We start from the raw sequence: 25,429 nt of genomic DNA on the forward strand, positions 1-25,429 counted from the left end.
CACACCCCGTTTTGGGCCTGGAAACCCTCTTGCACCAACCTGGAAGGGGCTTATACGTGGGAGATGCATGCACATGTGCGGGGACGCGTGTACAGGGTGCATGCGTGGAGGGCGCTTGCATTGCATTTTGGGGGTTCATGCATGTGCGTACTTTGGACACTCGACACCAAAAAAGTTAACCATCACTGTTCTAGATCCAAATACAAAGTAGCAAATCCCAAATTAATTTCTAGCCACAAGATCCCTGAAAACATCCACCTGACAAACCTGATAATCTAAGTCAATAAAAGATTTACAAAATAAAAGTGGATTAGAATGCAAATTACAAAAAGATAATTACATGTAATTAATGTTAAAAATATGGAGATGCATTCAAATGTCTCTTTAAAGATTGATCTGAATATATTATTCTTTCAATAGTTTTCTTGGTTGAAAATAAATCTATAGCACCTGCCTCATCCATCATTGATTTTCATTTAGAAAATTCAAATTAAATTGTGATCTAAATTTAAATAAGGCAGAAGAGGATAAATGTATTGGGTGAAGAATCAATTTATTAAAAGCGAGGGGGTAAAAAGTGATGACTTTTTTTAATCCAGGCATATACATGTTCTGTTCTGACCAGATACATTTTCCCCACAAGACTTGCCAATTTAAGTCTATGACACTTTTCACAAATCAGTAATTTATAAAATGTGGCTAATTTGCTAATTACTATTCTAATGTTTCTCACCTTGACAACTTTAAGATTTTTTACTTCAATTTCCAGAATTCCCCAGTTTATACTGGGTTACTTTGACAGCTCACAGTCATTTCCTCATGCCTTTGAATCCAGATGGTTGAAGTCCCAATAGTTAAGTTGCAGCATATTTTAGTCTAGTCACCATTTCAATTAGTCACCATTAGTTTTTAATGTTTTAAATAATAATAATTATTATTTGTGAATAATTGTTTTTTAACTTTATTGTACATTGCCCAAAGTTGCTTGTTTTGGGAGATGGATAGCTGTATAAATTTGAAAAATAAATAAATATATTTTATGGTTCTAGTTAGTTTTTAAAGTACTTTGTTGGGGTTTTTGAGGAAAAGGGGAGGATTTGTATTTATAGAAGACTTTTCTATATCACTCAGGGTCACTTTGTTAAAAATGGGTGGCTATATACTGTAACTAAATGCTGTAACTAAATAAACAAATCATTTCTTCTTCCCACTGCAAGTTGCAGTGAAAAAAGGAAAAGTCTGAAGTAGTGCCTAAGTACGGAGTCACTTGAGTAATTTGTGGTATAAATATAAATTTATTTGCATACTTTTGTCTTTTTTTGTCAGTGGCCTTTCCAAATGTTCTTAGCTATATTGACAACAATGGCTGTTCACAAATTGCAGAGGGTAGTGTTGCCTGTTTCATTGATTATATTTATAATAGTTAAGAAAATGTTTTTACTAAGTGCTCCATTAATAATTTTTCAAAATTAATATCCAGATCAAAGAGCAGGTACTTGTTTCTCCAGTCTGCTGAATGGTCGCTGTGCACAAGACCTTCCAGGCAGGTTTACCAAGATGCAGTGCTGTTGTGACTCTGGACGGTGTTGGGCTCTTGGATCCATTCCAGAAATGTGTCCTGTTAGAGGCTCTGGTAAATATCTTAGCGTGTTAAAATTACTAGAAAAACTCATTTTAATATCAATCCTGAAATAATGAAAACGCTTACTTTAAAGCAGGGGTTTCCAACCTTGGCAACTTTAAGACTTGTGGACTTCAACTCCCAGAATTCCTCAGCTAGCCACCTAGTTGTCAAGGTTGGAAACCCCTGCTTTAAAGTATTTATCAAATTAAGCCCCTCTGCTTCTGAATTGTTGTTGATTGAGCCAGTTTTTCCTATTGTTATTTGAAGTAATTCTTTAAAACAAAATTTATTTGAGGGAATTATTAATCATTTTGATTTAATGAAGCAACTTTCATTTCATTACATTGTTAAATTAAGTCGATAACAATTTTTTATATCTTTATTCTGTTGGATCCTCAAAGGGTGAGGTTACATACAGAAAGCTTCAACCAATTGAATGTTTCTGAAATAAAAAAGCAGCAAGAAAATTTATTTGTATGAGCTGCTTGTCTGCATAGAGAAATGATAATTTCCTATATTGCATAGTATATGTAAGGGTTGTTTTATATAGAAGTCCTTTTTATCCTTTAAGCTAATTGAAATACAACATCTTCAGTTAGTAGCTCATTGACTTGCTGAGTAGGACAACATCATTTGTAGTGGCTGATGGAGAATATTGATGTGGAAAGTAATTCAGAGTTATTCTTCATTTTAATGTTGCTTTTATTATCTGCATCTATAATGTAGATTTGAACTAGCTTTTATTTTTTCTTTTGGTTATTTCATTTATTTTGATTAGAATAATCTTTTTCTTATTAAAAGCCTACATCATTTCCTGAGAAATATTGACTTAGAGTGTGATTACATTGGAAGTGACTTAAATTTTATCTAAATGTTCACCGTTATCACCAATATTTATCATATAGTAAATTAAATCTAAATTGTTAACTAAATAAAATGTATACTAGATCTAATAAAATGTTATACTCGATACCTACTCGATAGTTACTCATTTTTGTATGTTTAAGAATAGTAAATCTTACGGTGAAATGCTGTTTTTCAAATAAGTACATTGATGTCTGTATGCCTTTTTTGAAAGATGTGTGATCTTATGATTTGCATTTTTTGGAAAAATGTGATTATAAATGTTTTTAATTTTTGTAGATGAATATCGTGGGCTTTGCATAGATGGCATTCCTGTTATAGGGGGTTCCAGGCCTGGTGTCGCAGGAGGAAATGGCTTTGGCCCAGGAGGAACAGGATTCATCCCTATTCCTGGTGGAAATGGGTTTTCCCCAGGTGTGCACGGAACGGGAATAGGGACCGGTGGCCACGGTCCCACAGGAAATGGCCCCATCATTACAGGACTGAGTAAGTTGCTTGATTGCATAATTATAAAACTGGAAGCTCTTATAGTAAACTTTTTAATACCTCCTTTTCTGCTTTATGCTTAAAACTAATGGGATTTTTTATGTCTTCTTTATAAAATAAGGCTAACAATGTAAACTTTATTTTTTTCAGTAAAAAATAAATTTGATTTCTTTCCATTGCTTCTCAAGTTGTTTTACATTCCCAGCATACTCCAATTGCACTTATGAATTATTCAATATGTGCAGTATTATGCATCAATTTTTTGAAAAAAATCTTCTTACATTTTAAGCCTATACCCCCAACCAATGACTAATTTAATCTTACGTAAAATTTCAAATTTATTATATATTCTAACTAATTTTTTGATAAAAACATTAATTGATCTACTTTTGGTCTTTCTATGTTTTCATGCATTATGGGTTCTCTTTCCAATTTCTTCTTGATAGGGAACAGAACCTGGCAGTGATATCCACACTCTCTAGCTGCTTTCTTTAGGTTAATGAAAGAAGTATCCCATTGAAAGGTGTACCTCTTTGGGGCATCTGGGAAAACACAGATAACACTTGCATTGCAATGTTGTGATGCTGCTTTCATCAGTCCCCACTGGTGGATACCAGTGGAACCTGATTTCCATTTTCAAAACTCTAAATTTCTTCATTGCGGTACAACCAAGTTATGTAAGGAATGAAAAATGATGAATCTCAACATTATGTGAGAGAAATCTGCAATTCTGCTCAAATTAAGAAGAAACCAAGCAAAAACCAATTGGAAAATACATATGTGCAACTAGTCACTTAGTGACCAAAGTTAGGATAGTTGCCCCCAACCTACTTACGACCTGGTTTCAAAGTTATTCCCACTATAGTGCCCCTGTTGCATTTGCCCTTATGACTGACTGTAGGCATGTTGCAGAGCTGTCCCCATAGATCTTCCTCACCAGTCCCGGCCCATGGATCTCTGAGACCTTTTCCCTGCTCCCAAGCTAGCCACTCAGGGAGTCTCAAGCTGATTGCAGAGGTTACCAATGTGTGCAAAGCTGTTGAAGCTTCCAGGCCTTGGGCTTGTTTCCTAATCAGCCACTCAGCCACCTAGGGCTTTGCAGGACTTGGCCTGTTCTTCAGCCAGTTCCAGGACCCAGCAGCACTCAACTCATCTTTCTCTTTTTGCAACTTCTGAGAGAGGCACCCAGCAGAGGTAAAGCTCAGCTTTCCTACAGAGGAAACCTTGTAGTAGTGTCCTGTTATTCTGCAAGCATGTGCTTTTCTTGAAATCCTTTGGAAAAGGATTTTCTAAATTTTTAAGGAAAAGGGAGCCTCTGTAACATGAAGCCTTCTTTGAAATGGAATTCTGTATAGGATTGTGAGAATACCACTTTCTTTCACAAGGAAATCCTATATCCATCAAAAAGAACTCCTGGAATAAATAACAAGCCCTTACCTTAGCTGAGCTGTTTGAAACCCTTGTTGTCTGGTCAAGTTTAATTTGAAATGTTTCCAGCATCTTCCTCCATTCCATTCTAAAACAGATTCCACCAATGCAGTTGACTTCAGAAAACATTGAGTTCACCTAATGACACAATTTTTTTTTATTTAATGTTAAAAAACAGTACTGTTTTTTTTTTAAAAAAATAACTTTAGAGGTAATAATCCAAACTTACCTCATGTCTTTTTATAGCAATACTCAATCAGACAATAGATATCTGTAAACATCATCCAAATTTATGCTTAAATGGGCGCTGCATCCCAACAATTTCCAGTTACCGGTGTGAATGCAATATGGGATATAAGCAAGATGCCAATGGAGACTGTACTGGTGAGTGTAACATCCAATTTCCCCTTTTTACTTATTATATATCTTATTATATCCTTCTTTAAAAACCAGACTTTTAGAAATTTATTTTATTTTATTTATTTATTTATTTTATTTTATTAGATTTATAAACAGCCCTTCTCCCGAAGGACTCAGGGCGGTGTACAGCCAAAATAAAAAGAAACAATGTACAGTTAAAATAAAATTAAAAAACTTATTATACAGTGTGGCCGGAATTAAAACAATCTAAAAAACCCCAATTAAAACCAGAGAGAAATTTAAATTTTAAAGCTAAACAATTTAAGAAAGCCCCGCACGAACAAACAGATATGTTTTCAGTTCGCGGCGAAAAGTCCAAAGGTCAGGTATTTGACGTAAACCAGGGGGAAGTTCATTCCAAAGAGTGGGGGCCCCCACAGAGAAGGATCTTTCCCTGGGGGCCGCCAGCCGACATTGTCTGGCGGACGGCACCCTGAGAAGGCCCTCTCTGTGCGAGCGTACGGGTCGGTGGGAGGCATGAGGTAACAGAAGGCGGTCCCGTAAGTACCCAGGTCCCAAGCCATGGAGCGCTTTAAAGGTGGTAACCAGAACCTTGAAATGCACCCGGAAGGCAACAGGAAGCCAGTGCAGTCTGCGCAGGAGAGGTGTCACATGGGAGCTACGTGGGACTCCCTCTATCACCCACGCAGCTGCATTCTGGACTAACTGAAGCCTCCGAGTGCATCTCAAGGGGAGCCCCATGTAGAGAGCATTGCAATAATCCAGGCGGGAGGTAACAAGAACATGAGTGACTGTGCATAGGGCATCCCGATCAAGGAAGGGGCGCAACTGGCGAACCAGGCGAACCTGGTAAAAGGCTCTCCTGGAGACGGCTGCCAAATGATCTTCAAACGACAGCCGTGCATCCAGGAGAACACCCAAGTTGCGCACTCCCTCCTTTGGGCCCCCAATGCCATGTTTCTGATTCTAGTGCATTTTTGCAAGCTCTGATCTATCTGAAATGTAGATTGATATGTTTTAGCTAAAATGATAACAATAAAATGATTTTTATTTGTACTCGTCTCACCAACATAAAGCCTTTAAAAGACATATCAAAAAAGAAAATGTTTTCTGTTGGAGAGATTTTTTTTTACAAAATGTATATCAATTAGTAACATAATTGCTAGGTAAATATACTTAGAGTATATCCCTTTGCTTCTCAAGACTTTTTTTCTCTAAAAAGGAAAGCCTTTAAAATATCTAAGTAATCAAACACTTGAACAAATTCATATTTGTGTGTATATATATATATATATATAGTATATACTATATATAGTATATATTTATATTGAACTATTAGAATATGCTCAGAAGCAACTCCTAATACATATTTCAGTTACTAGCTCCAAATTTTCAACTACAAATTTATGAATTCATTTATAAAGCTCCTTAGAAATATTAATTCTGAAATAACTGCTTTGTGTGGACAAAACAAAATAACCTAGTTTGTAATAAATTCCCATGTAAGTTAAAATATTAAAGAGAGTACCTGAGAAGAAAATGTTTAGAAAACACTGAACAATCATAAGGTAGTTTGAGTAATATGGTTGGGAAATTACAAAGATGTCAAACACAGTGGGATTTCATACAGTTTTTTCTGGGTAGGGGTTTTGGGTTTTTTTACTTAAAAGACAAGGTTTGAGCTTATTCTGTATGCATTGATCTGAATAGAAAGAAAATATTCTTTCTGTCAAATTCAGAGATAAAGTACTATACATATAGTGTGCCCCTTTTTGGACTTAACACACATACTATTTTTTTCTAAGCATACTTTAGAAATTTAGAAATGGGCACACTGCCAAACAAAGCATTGGGCTAGTCACATGTAATCTTTACTTTCAAAGAATATCTAAGGGGCCATTATTTTTTGTTCCATAGTGCTTCTTGGCAAAAGTACTGTTGGGAAAAAATGCTGGATTCTCTAATAATTGCAGTTTGCTCTGCAGAATGCTAGTTGCTTCATTTACTTTTTTAAAAAAAATGAAGCAGCTTAATTTTTTTTAAGTCAAGTGGAACAGGAAACATGACAGTAACATAAGGAAGTGTCTGCAAGCACAATGGAGCTCACAATTACTTGAGCAATGGTTTCCCTATAGAAAAAGAACCTATGGCTAGGGAATTGCCATTTGCGACGGGATTTTGGACCCCCCCTCCCTTTTGGGAGAGGAGGGGTGAGGGGTTATTCCTCAGGTTTGTAGATCTACCGGGGGACCTCTTTTCCGGGAATTGACAATGCCAGCGATGGTGGGGACGATGATGCTATTCACCAATTTTCCATATGGGATTGCTGGCCCTTTCTGATTTACCACCGGACATAGTGGCCTCCCATTGGACGGATCATCAATAACTTGCCTGCCCATTCTGAGGACATGATTTTATCTCGCTGTCTCTGTTTTCAACATGCGATACTCCGTACATGAACTCCTCCGCCTGCGAGGTGCCCACGCCTCGCAGGAATGGCCTGCTACATTACCTAGGGCCGGCCTCAATGACGGGTCTTGGGACCCACAGAGGTGGCATGCGTCAAGGAAGAGCCTTTGGGGTTTTTTAAATAGGGAATTTTTAAAGGGGGGGGAGGGTAAGGACGGGTGTTGGGGTAACCCGTCGGGGAGGGTATGTCCAGTCCCAGCGCATGCTCACGACAGTATTTTAGTTGGTCCGAAGACAGGGGGGGAGGGGATTGTGCAGAGCAGAGAATGTTTTTCCATCTGTACGGTAAGTGGGAGAGGCAGATATGGCGGAGGCAGGGGGCCGTATCGTTCTTCGAGAGCACGTGGTCGATGTTTAAAAGCAATCACGTGCTCCGGCCCCCCAGTCCTTACTCGTTCCCCGGATGGTCAAGACACTCAGAGCTTGGGTCTTCGGCTGATGCTTTGCAATGCCCGGTCCGTGATCAATAAGGCTCCCCTGATTTGTGATCTTATTCAGAGGGAGTCCGCGGACTTTATGGGCATTACGGAGACCTGGTTGGGCACAGAAGGGAGTGTACCCCTGGTTGAACTGTGCCCTCCAGGTTTCCGGGCATTCCATCAGCCGAGGGCCCAAGGTAGGGGTGGGGGGGTGGCGGTTGTGATTAAAGAAAGTCTGGAGCCGAGGGAGTCCACTGTTCCTCAGATAGCTGGCTGTGAATCCCTCCTTGTGAAGTGGGGCCATCGGAATCAGATGGGGCTGTTGATCACGTACCTGGCTCCTTGCTGCGTGTCTACAGCCCTACCTGAGCTACTAGAGGTGCTTGCTGGCGTGGCGGTTGAGATTCCCAGACTTTTGGTCTTGGGGGATTTCAACTTGCCATCGGCCGGCTTGTCATCAACGGTGGTTCAGGAGTTCCAGGCCTCCATGACGGCCTTGGACCTGATTCAAGTAACTGATGGCCCTAACACATCGGGGGAGGCGCGCTAGATTTGATTTTTATCTCTGGTCAGTGGGTTAATGATCTGGTTTTAGGAGATATAGTGAAGATACCAGTGTCATGGTCAGATCATTTTCTTCTTCGCCTGGACTTTCGGACCACTGCTCACCACCGCAGGGAGACGGAACCAATGCGTTGGTTCCGTCCCAGGCGCCTGATGGACCCGGAGAGGTTCCTGACGGAGCTTGGGCCGCTTCCTGAGGATCTTACCCATGGCACGACTGAAGAACTGGTTGCGGCCTGGGAACGGGCCGCGGCTGGGGCTTTGGACCATGTCGCGCCTTTGCGGCCTCTGACCCAGCGTAGATCTCAATTGGCTCCCTGATTTTCCGAGGAGCTGAGAGAGATGAAACGCCGGAGAAGACGCCTAGAGAGTATTTGGAGGTCTAGCCGTTCCGAGGTTGATCGGACACTAGTGAGGTCTTTTACTAAGACCTACCTAGTGGCAATGAGGGAGGCGAAACGTTCCTACGTTTCCACCCTCATTGCATCAGCAGATAACCGCCCGGCTGCCTTGTTTCGGGTGACCCGTTCCCTCCTTCATCAAGAGGGATGGGATGACCCCTTACAGGGACGAGCTGAGGAGTTTAACGGTTATCTATACGAGAAAATCGTTCAACTTCGGGATAGTTTGGACCAAGATTGCGATGATCCAACCGAGATGACAGAGATGCGTCTTGTTGAGGCTATTTGGGATGAGTTTGATCCTGTGGCTCTCGAGGACGTGGACAGGTTGCTGGGGAGGTTACATGCAACTACATGTTTACTGGACCCGTGTCCTTCCTGGTTAGTGCTGGCTGCTCAGGAAGTGACACGAGGCTGGCTCCAGGGGATTATAAATGCTTCTTTGGTGGAAGGGGTTTTCCCCGCCGCCTTGAAAGGGGCGGTGGTGAGACCTCTCCTCAAGAAGCCTTCCCTGGACCCAGCTATTTTGGGAAATTATCGTCCAGTCTCCAACCTTCGCTTTGTGGCGAAGGTTGTAGAGAGTGTGGTTGCATGGCAGCTCCCCCGGCACCTGGAGGAAGCAGTCTATCTAGACCCGTTCCAGTCCGACTTCCGACCCGGTTATAGCACGGAGACGGCTTTGGTCCCGTTGGTGGATGACCTCTGGAGGGCCAGGGACAGGGGTTGTTCCTCTGCCTTGGTCCTATTAGATCTCTCAGCGGCTTTTGATACCATCGACCATGGTATCCTGCTGCGCCGGTTGGAGGGATTAGGAGTGGGGGGCACCGTTTATCGGTGGTTCTCCTCCTATCTCTCTGACCGGTCGCAGACGGTGTTGACAGGGGGGCAGAGGTCGTCCTCGAGGCGTCTCACTTGTGGGGTGCCTCAGGGGTCGATTCTCTCGCCCACCTTGTTCAACATCTATATGAAGCTGCTGGGTGAGGTCATCAGTGGTTTTGGGGTGAGTTATCATCTGTACGCTGATGATACTCAGCTGTACTTTTCCACCCCGGACCACCCCAACGAAGCGGTCGAAGTGCTGTCCCAGTGTTTGGAAGCTGTATGGGTCTGGATGGGGAGAAACAGACTCAAGCTCAATCCCTCCAAGACGGAGTGGCTGTGGATGCAGGCACCCCGGTACAGTCAGCTGCATCCACAGCTGACTGTTGGGGGCGAGTTAGTGGCTCCAAAGGAGATGGTTCGCAACTTGGGCGTCCTCCTGGATGGACAGCTGTCTTTTGATGAACATCTGGCGGCTGTCTCCAGGAGGGCCTTTTACCAAGTTCGCTTGGTCCGCCAGTTCCTTGACCGGGATGCCTTATGCACGGTCACTCACGCTCTGGTTACGTCTAGGTTGGATTACTGCAATGCTCTCTACATGGGGCTGCCCTTGAGGTGCACCCGGAGGCTGCAGTTAGTCCAGAATGAGGCTGCGTGAGTGGTAACGGGAGCTGTTCGTGGCTCCCATGTAACACCACTTCTCCGTAGTCTACACTGGCTTCCTGTGGTTTTTCGGGTGCGCTTCAAGATTTTGGTTACCACCTTTAAAGCGCTCCATGGCTTAGTACCCAGGTACTTACGAGACCGCCTGCTGTTACCCTTTGCCTCCCACCGACCCGTACGCTCTCACAGAGAGGGTCTCCTCAGGGTGCCGTCCACCAAACAGTGTCGGCTGGCGGCCCCCAGGAGTAGGACCTTCTCTGTGGGGCCGGCGACGCTCTGGAACGAACTTCCCCCTGGCCTACGACTAGTGCCTGATCTTCGGACCTTCCGTCGTGAGCTTAAAACACATTTATTCCTTCAAGCGGGACTGGCATAATAGTGTGGAATTTTAATTTTGGGGTTTTGTTAATATTTTAAAATTTAAAATTTTAATTTTAATTATCAGCCTTTATAATTCTGCTATGTTTTAACTGTGGTTTTAATTGTATATATTTTATGTTTTTACTTTTGGCTGTACATCGCCCTGAGTCCTTCGGGAGAAGGGCGGTATAAAAATTTAATTAATAATAATAATAATAATAATAATAATAATAATAATAATAATAATAATAATAATAATAATAATAATAATAATAATACTTTAATGTTATTGTACTTGACTTCTGTGATACTGTATTTTGCTTTGTTTTTTAATCATATTATATTTAAAAAAATCAGTATATTTAAATCTGTATAACAAGATCACTAGAGTCAAAACAAAAAAATGGGAATGTACAAATATTAATAATTAGTTGTATGTAAAGATCTATATTTGATTATTTTCTTTTTGAAGATTTTATTTGCATGGAATTAAATATTTTCTATTTTTAAAAAAGCAAATTTATACTTTATATTAAGTTTATTTTAGTTAGAGAATTGTGATTCTTATATTTTTAAAATGGGGAATTGAATTAGTTTGTGATTGATGTAAGCTAATTGTATTTGTTTATGAAATGTTGTATTTTATAAAAAACTATTATGTATAAATTATGAAATCTGATTGCATTCTTTTCTGATGCCAACAGATGTTGATGAGTGTATATCAAATCCATGCTCTAATGGAGACTGTGTGAACACACCTGGCTCTTATTATTGCAAATGCCATACAGGTTTCCAAAGAACACCTACTAAGCAGGCTTGCATTGGTATGGAAATGTTATTTGCAATCTATCAATTCAATGTATGCTTATATTTGATACTTATTCAACTCTGAAAACAAGATTATTTTGTCTCTTCAATAAACCATGACAATGATTTAATGTTTGCAGGTATTTAATTAAATTTATGGTATAGTGAAGCAAAATTTGACAAACTCTATCATGTTAACTCTGGTCAGCTTACACACATGTATCTCATTTTGAGAATGAACCATGAAAAAGTAAACCAGCATTCCACATGTACAGTTCTAATAAAACAGTTACTGGTTTGGTTAACAAGATTTCAGTGAGCCTTTTTTCCAAACACAGTTTTCATTTTTTCAAATTAACGTTCATAAGTTCATAAGCTCCTTTGCACATGTGCAGGTTGAAGCATCCTGTTTAGTAGTTTTGCAATTGATTTTATGAAGGGAAGGAAAGAAAGTTTATGTTCCATATTTTATTTCATTTTTAAATCATAATTTCTCTGTATTAGAGAACACTGTCTCCTCTAGCTTTTGAAGTTCCAAATGCTTTTTCATATATTTGCATACCTTTTACACTGATATCGGATAGGGTGTACTTTGAAAAACATCAGGTAATTTTGGATGAAGATGGAAGATATGTAATAATTGTTGGAAATCTTAATGAGGAAAAAGTGACACTTGTTAATTTATATTTACCGAATGAAAAACAAAGAGAATTTCTTGAAAAAATAACAAAAATTTTGGAGAATGAAAGTGTAGGGAAAGTAATTGTGGCTGGGGATTTTAATTTAATCAGAGATAAAATAGACAGTACTAATCCCACCCGCTGTGGAGGAGCAAATAAAATGGGGATTTTAAATATGTGGATGCTTCGAAACGGCATGGTCGATGTGTGGAGAGAGGTTAAAGGAATTGAGAGAGTATACACTTTTTTCTCTAAGATATATAATACATATTCTAGAATTGATTATATTTTTCTTTCTAAAGATTTGTTGAATAATGTGGATAAGGTAGATGTGGGAATTTTTAAAGATTCTGATCATGCAGAAGTTATGGTGGATTTAGATTTTAATTTTGAGAAAAAAAGAAGCTATTGGAGATATGACGAGAAACTGTATAAAAATGAAAAGGATAAAAAATGGATACTTAAAAAACTGGAGGAAAGTTGGAGATTAAATGATAACGGGGAGGTTAAATTTGAAATTGTTTGGGATGCGATGAAAGCGGTGTTTAGAGGGGAGAGTATTAAATTATCAAGTAGGAAATATAAAAATTATAAAATTAAAATGGAAAGAGATAAAAATCAGATTAAAGAATTGGAAAATCAATTTTTGCTTACTAAAGAAAAAAAAATTCTTCAGGAGCTTAATATGTTAAGAAATAAAATGATAGAAGAAGATACAGAGTTAGTAAAAAGAAATTTGAGATATTTAAATAGGAATTTTTTTGAATTTAGTAATAGAAATTCTAAATTATTGGCAAAGATGGCGAAAGATAAAGAGAGAAGAGAGAAATTGGAGTTTTGATAGATGATAGAGGTATAAGATGTTATAAAATTAGAGAAATGTGAAGTGGTTAGAAATTTTTTCAGAATCTATATTCAAAGAAACCAATTAATCGGGAAAATTGCAAAGCTATTTAGAAAAGTATGTGGTGAAAATTGATCAAACATATAAGGAATTGATGGAAGAAGATATAACACAAGATGAGATTAATGGAATAATACAAAAATTAAAATTAGGGAAAGCTCCAGGTGAGGATGGATTACCTGTTGAGTTTTATAAAGAATTTAAAGAATTAATAATACCAAGATTGCAAAAATTATTCAATGGAATATTACATGGTGGGAAGTACCTTCGTCATGGAATAGAACGGTGATATCCCTAATTCCTAAACCAGATAAAGATTTAGAAAGGATTGAGTCCTATCGGCCCATTTCTTTAATTAATCAGGATGCAAAGATATTTACTGCTATTATAAGTAATAGATTAAATAGATTTATAGATAGATATATAAGTTATAATCAAGTAGGTTTTGTGAAGGGTAGATACATGAGTGATATTGTTAGAAGAGTATTAAATATTATAGATGTAGCTGAATATAATGGTGATAAAATTGGTATAGTATCATTGGATATTTTTAAAGCTTTTGATTCTGTACAATGGGAAACTATTAAAGTAATTGTGGAGGCTTTAGGCTTTGGTAATAAGTTTATACATGTTATTTCAAAATTGTACCAAAAGAGCAGTGCAAGAGTGAAGGTGAATGGAATATTTACTGAAGAGATAAAATTAGAAGCTGGTACGAGACAAGGATGTCCCTGTCCCCAACATTATTTTTATTGGCTATGGAAATATTGACAAAATGATAGAAAAGATGAAGAATTAGAAGGATATAAGGGTATAAGATAAATTTGTATGGATGATACTTTAATTATTTTGAAAAATGTAGAGAAAGATTTGAAAAGATATATAAGCATTTGATAGAATTTGAAGAAATGACAGGATTGAAAGTAAATTGGTCAAAGTCAGAATTATTGATGGATAGTAATGGTAATGAGTCTGAGAATATGCAAGAGCAATTTGGGATAAGGATTAAAACACATTGAAATATTTGGGTATAGTGCTTTCACTTAAGGTTAAAGAATTGAAAAAACTTAATTATGATGTGGTGATTAACGAAATTGAGAAGAAGATAGATAAATATAAAATTTTAAAGTTGTCTTGGTTTGGTTGAATTGCAATGGGGAAGATGATGTTGCTGCCCAAGTTCAACTTTTTATTCGAGATGCTACCACTAAATTTGACAGAGAAAGATATTGAAGGATAACAGAAAAAACTGGATAAATTTTGCAATGGTGGCAAAAGACCTAGATTAGTGAAGAAAATGTGGTATCAAAATCAAAAGGAAGGTGGATTAGGAATCCCCAAATTATTTAATTATTACTGTGCGTATGGTATCCGGATAGTGGTAAAAATACTTAAAGGTGAAGATAATTATTGGAGAGATTTAGAGTTAAGGGATATAGAAATTTGGATCAAGGTGGTTTTAGATAAAGCAAATTTAAAATGTGTAAGTAGAAGTTATTGGTTAAAGGGATTAAGTAAAAATGTGGAATAAATTTGTTAAAATTTTAATTCGGATATAATCTTTTGGGGAGACAACTGGAATTTGGCCAATTAAAAATAATATAAAACGTAATGAAGTGATTAAAGAGGAAAATATAGAAATTATTAGAGATTGGATAAAAGTTATGGAAATGAAAGGAGGAATAAAGAAATTATTGAAAAATTAGGGTTAAGTTGGTTTGAAAAATACAGATAGAAAATGGACAAAAAACTAAAGGAAAATTATTCGATAAATAGATGTGAAACTGAATTTGAATATTTAGTATCTCGGATTATGAAAGATGAAATTGGGCTAAAGGGACTCGTTAGTAGGGTTTATAAGATTATAAATTCTGATGAAAAATTACAAAGAGTGATGAGGACAAATTGGGAAAAAGATCTTAATATTGAAATACCAGAATCAGATTGGAATGTGAATTGGAAGAGTAGAATTATGAGAATTTTATCTATAAGGATTAAAGAGCACAATTATAAAGTTGTTTGGAAATGGTATTTGACTCCAGTAAGATTGTCACAAATGGATAAAAAAACTAGTAAAAAATGTTGGAGATGTGAGATGGAATTGGGGACTTATGAACATATGTGGTATAATTGTGATAAGGTTAAAAAGTTTTGGCAACAATTGGAGAAAATGATATTTGAAATGATGGGGAAAGTAATAACATTGAGAGTGGAAACTATATTATTGTTGGTAATTAAGGAAATAGAATTAACAAAATATGAAAAAGAATTGATTAGAATTATGATTATAATAGGTAGAATTATAATAGCTAGATATTGGAAACTAGATGTGATTTTTAGAATAGAAGAGTGGAATTCTGAAATGTGGAAATTAGCTTTAAATGATAAAATGACATGTGATATTAAAATTAGAAGTGGTGTGTATAAAGAAGATATTTTCTGGAAGACTTGGAAACCATTTGTGGACTTTGCGCTTGGAACATTGGACGCTTCAGTACCTGTACCTCGAGAACGTGGATTTTGGCAATCATGAGGATATATCCGAAGACCCAAATCTTCCTTTTATGTATAGCACAAGGGTGTAATAATGTATTTTTTTTGTTTGTTTGTTGTAAAAAAAGTAATAAAAAAAAAATCAAAAAAAAAAATCAAATTAACGTTTGCCAGAAAAGCATTAAAAAAAATCTGAAGACGCTTCTAGACCCATTTTGATCCTAATGATAGCATTAAAATTATAGTCCACAGGCCTATTGATTCCTAGCATATATTGGACTCTATTGAACTCAGGTGATAAAGAGTATTCTGCTGACTAGGAGAGCTCAGATTTCAGTATAAGATCTCCGACATATCCAGGATACTCTGAGGCTTTAAACATGAAAAGCTGTAACCCTCTTGCTGCTTGAATGCTCTATTTAGATAATGAAAATAATGAATAAATTGTATGTTTGCATAGCCAACTTCTTTTTTCATCAGTCATGATTAATTCTGGAAGTTTGCAATTAATATAATTTCTCATTGGTGTGTATACAATACAAGCATAGGGTCACTAGAACAAAAATTGTTCTAAACCTGGCTCTCTATTTTATTCCAGAAATTTTAGCCAGAGGAGAATTCATACTTGCCAAAGTTCAGCAGAAGTTCCTGTTTAAGACAAGAATACTTGTTCAAAATAGCCCCTAACCTACTATTTCCACTGGGAGGGAAATGATTTGGGGGGAAATGTAGTAATCCAAGTTAGGGCCTCAATATGGATATGAATTAACGAATCCTAATTTAATGATGTCCCATGCAACTACGCATTATTTTTAAGGCAAGGAAGGCAATTGATATGTGGAGAACAGAGTCTTGATTGTTTTAATCCTTGGTCGGGATCATAGCTTAGTTTTGTATTTAATGCCAATAACTTTTGGTCAGTGGTTTTAAAATTTGTGGTTTTAAAGATAGTGACAAAGTGGAAGACATAAGGAATAAATTTATTTGAAAAATTTAAAGGGTTTAAAACATGTGTTTTTTATATTAAATACCCATTTTATGCTTAATCAAATTCATTTTCTTTCTTGCTGTTCCACCTCTTCCCTCTGTCTACATCTGGCTCTTGAATCACAAAATAATTTAGGTTCCCATGATTTATAGACGGAGGTAGTCTTAAAAGTCTTGCAGATAAAATAGTAGCTGGTTATTGAAATGTTTATTTTTATTTGTTTTTCTCAGACATTGACGAGTGTATTCAGAATGGTGTCCTTTGTAAGAATGGTCGTTGTGTGAATACTGATGGTAGTTTCCAGTGCATTTGTAATGCTGGCTTTGAATTAACAACTGATGGGAAAAACTGTGTTGGTATGCATTTCTTATTTTATTTTACTTTTTAGGTGAGCTCTGAATTAATTGTTTGTTTTAGTTATAATTCCACAAATTATATTCCGCTATATTCCGAAATTTCGCTAACGGAAAATCAAATTTTCTGAGAAAAGCTTGCAACTTCTCCTGCTAAAGATGCACTCCATGTATTAAAAATTATATTGGATACTGTCAAGTTTTGAGGTGTGGGGTAATGGGATTGGAAAATTAGTTAAAAAAACAAAAACATACTTTTTTGTCCTGCACCAGGAGTTTCCATTAGATCAGAATTCTATTTCTGAGTAGAAAACAAATCTTTTGGTATTTAGAATTTCAGATATTATTTCAATTGTAATCTCTAATATTTTATTTTTCAGACCATGATGAATGTACAACTACCAACATGTGCTTGAATGGAATGTGTATTAATGAGGATGGCAGTTTCAAATGCATCTGTAAACCTGGGTTTGTCCTGGCTCCTAATGGACGTTACTGTACTGGTATATATTATACCTATCTTGATGAGACCAATATTTGTATAAAAAGCTTTTTACTTATATAACAACAATACTAAATTTAAATTTCAATGCCACCTGACTCCTAGGGACTCTTGTTTGTGATGTGTTTTCTGCATTTTATTTATTTATTTATTTATTTATCAAATTTTTATACCGCCCTTCTCCCGAAGGACTCAGGGCGGTGTACAGCCAAAGATAAAACACAGAATATGTACAATTAAAACCAAATTAAAAAATAGCAAATTACAAAAAAAGGCTGATAATCAAAATTTAAATTTAAATTTTTTAAAAAAAATATTAATAAAACCCCAATTTAAAATCAACTATTATGCTAGTCCCGCTTGAATAAATAAGTATGTTTTTAGCTCACAACGGAAGGTCCGAAGATCAGGCACTTGACGTAGGCCAGGGGGAAGTTCATTCCAGAGCATTGATGCTCCCACAGAGAAGGCCCTACTCCTGGGGGCCGCCAGCCGACACTGTTTGGCGGACGGCACCCTGAGGAGACCCTCTCTATGAGAGCGTACGGGTCGGTAGGAGGCATAGGGTAACAGCAGGCGGTCTCGTAAGTACCCGGGTCCTAAGCCATGGAGCGCTTTAAAGATGGTAACCAAAATCTTGAAGCGCACCTGAAAGACCACAGGAAGCCAGTGCAGACTACGGAGCAGTGGTGTTATGTGAGAGCCACGAGTGGCTCCCATTACTACTCGCGCAGCCGCATTCTGGACTAACTGCAGCCTCCGGGTGCACCTCAAGGGCAGCCCCATGTAGAGAGCATTGCAGTAATCCAACTGAGACGGAACCAGAGCATGAGTGACTGTGCATAAGGCATCCCGGTCAAGGAAGGGACGCAACTGGCGCACCAAGCGAACTTGATAAAAGGCCCTCCTGGAGACAGCCGCCAGATGTTCATCAAAGGACAGCCTACCATCCAGGAGGACGCCCAAGTTGCGAACCACCTACTTTGGGGCCACTAACTCGCCCCCAACAGTCAGCTGCGGATGCAGCTGACTGTACCGGGGTGCCGGCATCCACAGCCACTCCGTCTTGGAGGGATTGAGCTTGAGTCTGTTTCTCCCCATCCAGACCCGTACAGCTTCCAGGCACCGGGACAGCACTTCGACCGCTTCGTTGGGGTGGTCCGGGGTGGAAAAATACAGCTGAGTATAATCAGCGTATAGATGATAACTCACCCCGAAACCACTGATGACCTCACCCAACGGCTTCATATAGATGTTGAACAGGGTAGGCAAGAGAATCGACCCCTGAGGCACCCCACAAGTGAGGCGCCTCGCAGACAACCTCTGCCCCCCTGTCAACACCGTCTGCGACTGGTCAGAGAGATAGGAGGAGAACCACCGATAAACGGTGCCTCCCACTCCCAATCCCTCCAACCGGCGCAGCAGGATACCATGGTCGATGGTATCAAAAGCCGCTGAGAGATCTAATAGGACCAAGGCAGAGGAGCAACCCCTGTCCCTGTCCCTCCAGAGGTCATCCACCAACGCGACCAAAGCCGTCTCCGTGCTGTAACCGGATCGGAAGCCGGACTGGAACGGGTCTAGATAGACAGCTTCCTCCAGGTGCCGGGGGAGCTGCCACGCAACCACACTCTCTACAACCTTCGCCGTGAAGCGAAGGTTGGAGACTGGACGGTAATTTCCCAAAATAGCTGGGTCCAGGGAAGGCTTCTTCAGGAGAGGTCTCACCACCGCCTCTTTCAAGATGGCGGGGAAAACCCCTTCAACCAAAGAAGCATTTATAATCCCCTGGAGCCAGCCTCGTGTCACTTCCTGAGCAGCCAGCACTAGCCAGGAAGGACACGGGTCCAGTAAACATGTAGTTGCATGCAACCTCCCCAGCAACCTGTCCACGTCCTCGAGAGCCACAGAATCAAACTCATCCCAAATGACCTCAACAAGACGTGTCTCCGCCATCTCGGTTGGATCATCGCAATCTTGGTCCAAACCGTCCCGAAGCTGAACGATTTTATCGTATAGATAACCGTTAAACTCCTCAGCTCGACCCTGCAGGGGGTCATCCCGTCCCTCCTGTTGAAGGAGGGAACGGGTCACCCGAAACAGAGCGGCCGGGCAGTTATCTGCCGATGCAATGAGGGTGGAAACGTAGGAACGTTTCACCTCCCTCATTGCCACTAGGTAGGTCTTAGTAAAAGACCTCACTAGTGTCCGGTCAGCCTCGGAACGGCTGGACCTCCAGGTACTCTCTAGGCGTCTTCTCCGGCGTTTCATCTCCCTCAGCCCCTCGGAAAACCAGGGAGCCAAGTGAGATCTACGCCGGGTCAGAGGCCACAAAGGCACGACACGGTCCAAAGCCCCAGCTGCGGCCCGTTCCCAAGCCGCAACCAGTTCTTCAGTCGTGCCGTGGGTAAGATCCTCAGGGAACGGCCCAAGCTCCGTCAGGAACCTCTCCGGGTCCATCAGGTGCCTGGGACGGAACCAACGCATTGGCTCCGTCTCCCTGCGGTGGTGAGCGGCGGTCCGAAAGTCTAGGCGAAGAAGAAAATGATCTGACCATGACACTGGTTCTTTCACTATATCTCCTAAATCCAGATCATTAACCCACTGACCAGAGATAAAAATCAGGTCTAGCGCGCCTCCCCCAATGTGTGTAGGGCCATCAGTTACTTGAATCAGGTCCAAGGCCGTCATGGAGGCCTGGAACTCCTGAACCACCGTCGATGACAAGCCGGTCGATGGCAGGTTGAAATCCCCCAAGACCAAAAGTCTGGGAATCTCAACCGCCACGCCAGCGAGCACCTCTAGTAGCTCAGGTAGGGCTGTAGACACGCAGCAAGGAGCCAGGTACGTGATCAACAGCCCCATCTGATTCCGATGGCCCCACTTCACAAGGAGGGATTCACAGCCAGCTATCTGAGGAACAGTGGACTCCCTCGGCTCCAGACTTTCTTTAATCACGACCGCCACCCCGCCACCCCTACCTTGGGCCCTCGGCTGATGGAATGCACGGAAACCCGGAGGGCACAGTTCAACCAGGGGTACACCCCCTTCTGTGCCCAACCAGGTCTCCGTAATGCCCATAAAGTCCGCAGACTCCCTCTGAATAAGGTCACAAATCAGGGGAGCTTTATTAACCACGGACCGGGCATTACAAAGCATCAGCCGAAGACCCAAGCTCTGAGGGTCTTGACCATCTGGGGAACGAGTGAGGACTGAGGGGCCGGAGCACGTGATCGCTTTTAAACATCGAATACGTGCTCCCAAAGGACGATACGGCCCCCTGCCTCCACCATATCTTCCCCTCCCACTTACCGTACAGATGGAATAACACTCTCTGCTCTGTACAATCCCTTCCCCCCCGTCTTCGGACCAACTAAAATGGTGTCGTGAGCGCGCGCTGGGACTGGACATACCCTCCCCGACGGGTTTCCCCCAACACTCGTCCTCCCCCCAACCCAAACCCGTCAATTTCCACCCTCCCCTTAAAATTCCCATTAAAATTCCCCTTAAAAAGACGGTTAAAACAATTAATTAAAAATCCCCTGAGTCTCCTATTTTTGGCATGCCACCTCTCGGGGTTCCAAAACCCGTCCTCAAGATGGGCCCTTGATAGTGTGGGGGGCCAAACCCGCGAGAGAATCTCGCAGGGCAAGAAGGTCAGCCGCTGTGAATGTCCGCATAGTAGGAGTCCGCCAAACAGGCATTTGAAAGTGTAATGGAAATCTTTATTATTTACAGCTTGCATATGCTGTCTTTTTGTTGTTAAAATCTTTAATGTAATTGCAGAATTAAAACCAAACGTATCACTGTAGCTACATATATTGTTAAGCCAGATTGTTGTTGTCAATAATAGATGTTGAACAATCATTGAGAATTAGTTATACATAATACTCATTTATAATGTATGTAGGAATATTTCACAGAGACAATCTTTTTGTGGACTATCTGGGATTCCACCAATTTTATCTCACTAATAAAATTCAGTAGAAAATCAATGGCACTTTTTTCTTTTGGATAGTGAACAAAATACATTAAGATGTTGAATAAGTTTAAATATTAAAAAAATGAAAGAGAGAAAAATGGCTCCATTGATTTCTAATTCCTTCATGATAATATGAACTTGCTCTTTTGGCTGCAGAAAATAGTTTTTAAAAAGTGGCCCCCAAGTGCTCAACTGCATTAGGGTGTAGGTTATATCAGGAGTCTCCAGCCCCCGGGTTGTGGACTGGGGCCAGTCTCTGGCCTGCTGGGAACCGGGCCATGGAAGCATCAAGTTTCATTTGTGCATGCACAGGATCTAGGCTGCACATGTGAAACCATCACTTCCCCCTGCTGTTGCCACTGCCAGTCCATGAAGCCAAAAGATTGTGGACCACTGGGTTATATGATTGTGAATGTAGCATAACAAATACTTTTTAAAATGGTAGGAAATATTCATTGATTGATAAAGCCATATTAATTGTTTATCAAGCAATCTACTTAATAGGATTCTTGATTATTTTTAAGCAATACGACCTATTGTTGTTCACATAGGGAGTACTAAATTATATGTACAATTTACTTTTTCTAATAGATATTGATGAATGCAAGACTCCAGGTATTTGCATGAATGGCCACTGTATTAATACAGAAGGATCATTTCGTTGTGATTGTCCACCTGGACTAGCTGTTGGAGTTGATGGTCGAGTTTGTGTAGGTTAGTATTTTTTTCCACTTTAAGAAAACATTTTAGGTCTAACCTATAGTCTTGAGATTTACTAGTGGTTTTCAACCCAAGTGCTAATTGGATCCAACCCTGCTTATCCTGTTTTTTAATTAGTCAGGCTCAGTTCAATATTATCACCTGTTGCAACAAATATGTCTTAGATTTAAAAAAATTAATGTTACAGATAGTAGAACCAGAGGTGGGTTTCAGCAGGTTCTGACCAGTTCTGGAGAACTGGTAGTGGAAATTTTGATTGGTTCGGAGAACTGGTAGTAAAAATTCTGACTGGCCCTGCCCCCTTCTATTCTCTGCCTCCCAATTCCCAGCTGATTGGGAGGAAATGGGGATTTTGCAGTAACCTTCCCCTGGAGTGGGAATAGAGATTTTACAGTATCCTTCCCCTGCCATGCCCACCAAGCCACGCCTACCAAGCTATGCCACACCCACCAAGCCACACCCACAGAACCAGTAGTAAAAAAATTTGAAACCCACCACTGAGTAGAACATGGATTCATTTATATCTGAAATAGCATGTTTTTCTCCAAGAAATTAATTGATAAACTTCAATATGCTACTTAAGAAATAACCTGTAACATAGATAGAATACTCACTTAAAAACAGTAATTACATAAACCACAACTAGATGTTAATATTTGAGTGGTATAGAATTTTACGGGAATTCTTGGATTCCATATGAATCCATAAATTTTAGGTGTAAAAATTAGATTCATTTTTTAATTGAGAATTCTTATTTATATCATTATAGAGTAAGAATTTATGTATTGTTTTCACATCTTTTCTTAGATACTCATATGCGAAGCACATGCTATGGTGGAATCAAAAAGGGAGCATGTGTACGCCCTTTTCCTGGAGCAGTGACAAAATCTGAATGTTGCTGTGCCAATTTAGACTACGGCTTTGGCGAGCCATGCCACCCATGTCCTGCCAAGAATTCAGGTAATGGGATATACGGTAATTTTGGACTACATAACTGGTATGAATAATAAATTGTAAACAAATGATGGATTATAAATCTTGTTCATTGTTTTTTAAAAGCAGGTTTTTTATTATGAAGAAAGCAAAGTGTATGTACACAGCATATTCATAATAAATTAATCCAAACATTGAATTTAATTGGATCTAAATGTTGAGCTGGATTCTGTTCCAAAAAGCTTATTTGCTCATATTCCGTAACATGCAAATAAATATAAAAATACAGGATATTGAGTATAAAACCAATACTTTGCAACTTGTTTTTATTCCAGAAAAGCATATTTTACCAACTTTGCCAATGGTAAATTGTTAGTTGACATACTGCCCTATTACAATGTAGTTTAATTGTCCAGGAATTTTGGAATATGTGAAGGTGGGTGGTGTATAGCACACAGTAATATTGTTAAGATGAACAAGATAGTGTTCTGTACTGTAAATGAAGATATAATTTAATGTTTGTAATAGAAAGTTTGCTTCCATCTAAGTAATGTATGTAAATTTGATTATATTTATCTTATTTAGAAACAGTAAATATAGTATAGTTACTTTAGTATCATTAAACCAAATTATGTTGCTGTTGTTTCAGGAAATGTTTCTGAAGTAATTTTATTTATAAGAGAATGAACTTAATTACCGTATATACTCGAGTATAAGCCGAGTTTTTCAGCACATTTTTTGTGCTGAAAAACGTCCCCTCGGCTTATACTCGGGTCTATACGGCTTATACTCAAGTTTTTTTTTTAAGCCCTCGGCTTATACTCGGGTCTATACGGCTTATACTGAGTGTTTTTTTTCTTTTTCACATTTTACGGACTGAAGCCCTGCCGGTGCAGTGAGAGGGCGGGCGGGGAGCCAGCCTTCTCAGCTGAGGGAGGAGGGTTTCCCCAACCGGTAGGTGCCTCATTTCCCACCCTCGGCTTATACTCGAGTCCCCAGTTTACCCCAGTTTTTGGGGTAAAATTGGGGACCTCGGCTTATACTCGGATCGGCTTATATTCGAGTATATACGGTATGTTGAAGTGTATATGAACAAGAGCAGAATTTTCAAGGAATTTAACTACATTCATTACAATATTTTAAAATATTAAAACTTAAAGTATTAAAATATTAATACTTTAAAATATTAAAATATTGTTGCTCTAATTATATTCTATTTCACTATTTTTATTTTCTCATGGGAAGCTGAGTTCCATGGCCTTTGTAGTGGAGGAGTAGGAATTACTGTGGATGGAAGAGGTAAAATATGCATATACAGAAAATAACATTAAGTAAATCTAGTCTTTGACTTACAACTATAATTGAGCTCCAAATTATAGTCATAAATTGTGCTGGCCATTAAGTGGATCATGACATGCCTGCACCTGATTTTTTTACTTTTTTGTTGTGAATGCCTTGATCATTACACAAACCCATTATGAGCAATGGACATTTTGCTAGAAACTGAAAGTAAATGCTGGTTTCCAGCAAAATATGTTGTAAAATGCTACAATAAGCTGTAAATATGATCCAGTGGCTGTGTGCCCAAAATGGCTGTCAGAACTTTGAATCCGGGTCCTAGGTACCTTTTTGGGATCCATCATAACTTTGAATGGTTACTAAGCAACTGGTGATAAGTCAAGGACTATCTGTATTCTTGTGCATGTAAACTTTTCTTTTTTTTTTTTCAAAAAAGTTTTATTTTGACATTCTTATCCAATAACATATCCAATAACATATTTAATGTACCATCATATACAATTAATCGGGTCTGCCCGGTCACCACCCCCTTCCTTTTCCTTTTACTCTCCTTCTCTACCTTCTTCTACTTTCCATAACCATCCTCCCCCTCTCTTATCTACATCCTCTCCTCTTTCCTCCCTACTCCTTTCTTCTCCCTCTTCCCCTCTTCCTTCCTTTCCTCCTCCTCCTCTTCTCTTTCCTCCTTCTCTCTTCTACTCCTTCTTTCCCTTCATTCTAAAGTAGTAGCCAGGCAGGTCCGATCTTACATTAATTATACATCTTCAATCATCTTTGTACATTAACTATCAATCCATTTTCTGCCCCCCCCCTCCCTTCCCTCTCCCCTCACCCCCCAGGACTTCCGAGAACCGAGTACAGGGTATAAAACTAACAACAAAAATTAAAATCTAGCACAAATCATAATCCATAGTCATTCCTTAAAACCTCCACTCCCCTTCCAAAGACAAAGAAGATACTTTTCTTCCACTCCATTATATATCAGACCATTCCACTCCTAGAGTTCTCAGAAGTTTCCGATTGAGTTAGTGTTTATTCTTGAATAAAGTACATAGTTTTAATATCCAACCTTCATCAATCAATATCAAAACAACGTTCCATCTTCCAATATTCACCAAGGGTTCTTCTAAAATGTCTTTCTTCCTTAGCAGTCTCTCAAAATAGTTCATATTTCCAACTTAGTTTCTTTAATTTTTCTGTCCAACCTTCAGGGTAAGCAATAGTCCATCTTTTCACATCTTTAACATTTATATATACAACAAATAATATTACAAATATCCAAAGTATCAA

At 39.3% G+C, this 25,429-nt stretch overlaps 1 protein-coding gene across 1 annotated transcript in view; it reads left to right on the forward strand.

Moving 5' to 3' along the window:
- Positions 1-25,429, forward strand: part of FBN2 (fibrillin 2) — a 150,518-nt gene that overhangs the window by 33,085 nt on the left and 92,004 nt on the right. Inside the window, exons 9-17 of the mRNA XM_058166657.1 lie at positions 1,481-1,633; positions 2,768-2,974; positions 4,649-4,786; positions 11,183-11,302; positions 16,581-16,706; positions 17,084-17,206; positions 21,779-21,901; positions 22,715-22,867; positions 24,086-24,139. Coding sequence (XP_058022640.1) covers positions 1,481-1,633; positions 2,768-2,974; positions 4,649-4,786; positions 11,183-11,302; positions 16,581-16,706; positions 17,084-17,206; positions 21,779-21,901; positions 22,715-22,867; positions 24,086-24,139 — 1,197 coding nt within the window. The remainder of the gene's footprint in view (positions 1-1,480; positions 1,634-2,767; positions 2,975-4,648; positions 4,787-11,182; positions 11,303-16,580; positions 16,707-17,083; positions 17,207-21,778; positions 21,902-22,714; positions 22,868-24,085; positions 24,140-25,429) is intronic.

This window comes from Ahaetulla prasina, chromosome 2, assembly GCF_028640845.1.
Source record: "Ahaetulla prasina isolate Xishuangbanna chromosome 2, ASM2864084v1, whole genome shotgun sequence".
Lineage (NCBI taxonomy): Eukaryota > Metazoa > Chordata > Lepidosauria > Squamata > Colubridae > Ahaetulla > Ahaetulla prasina.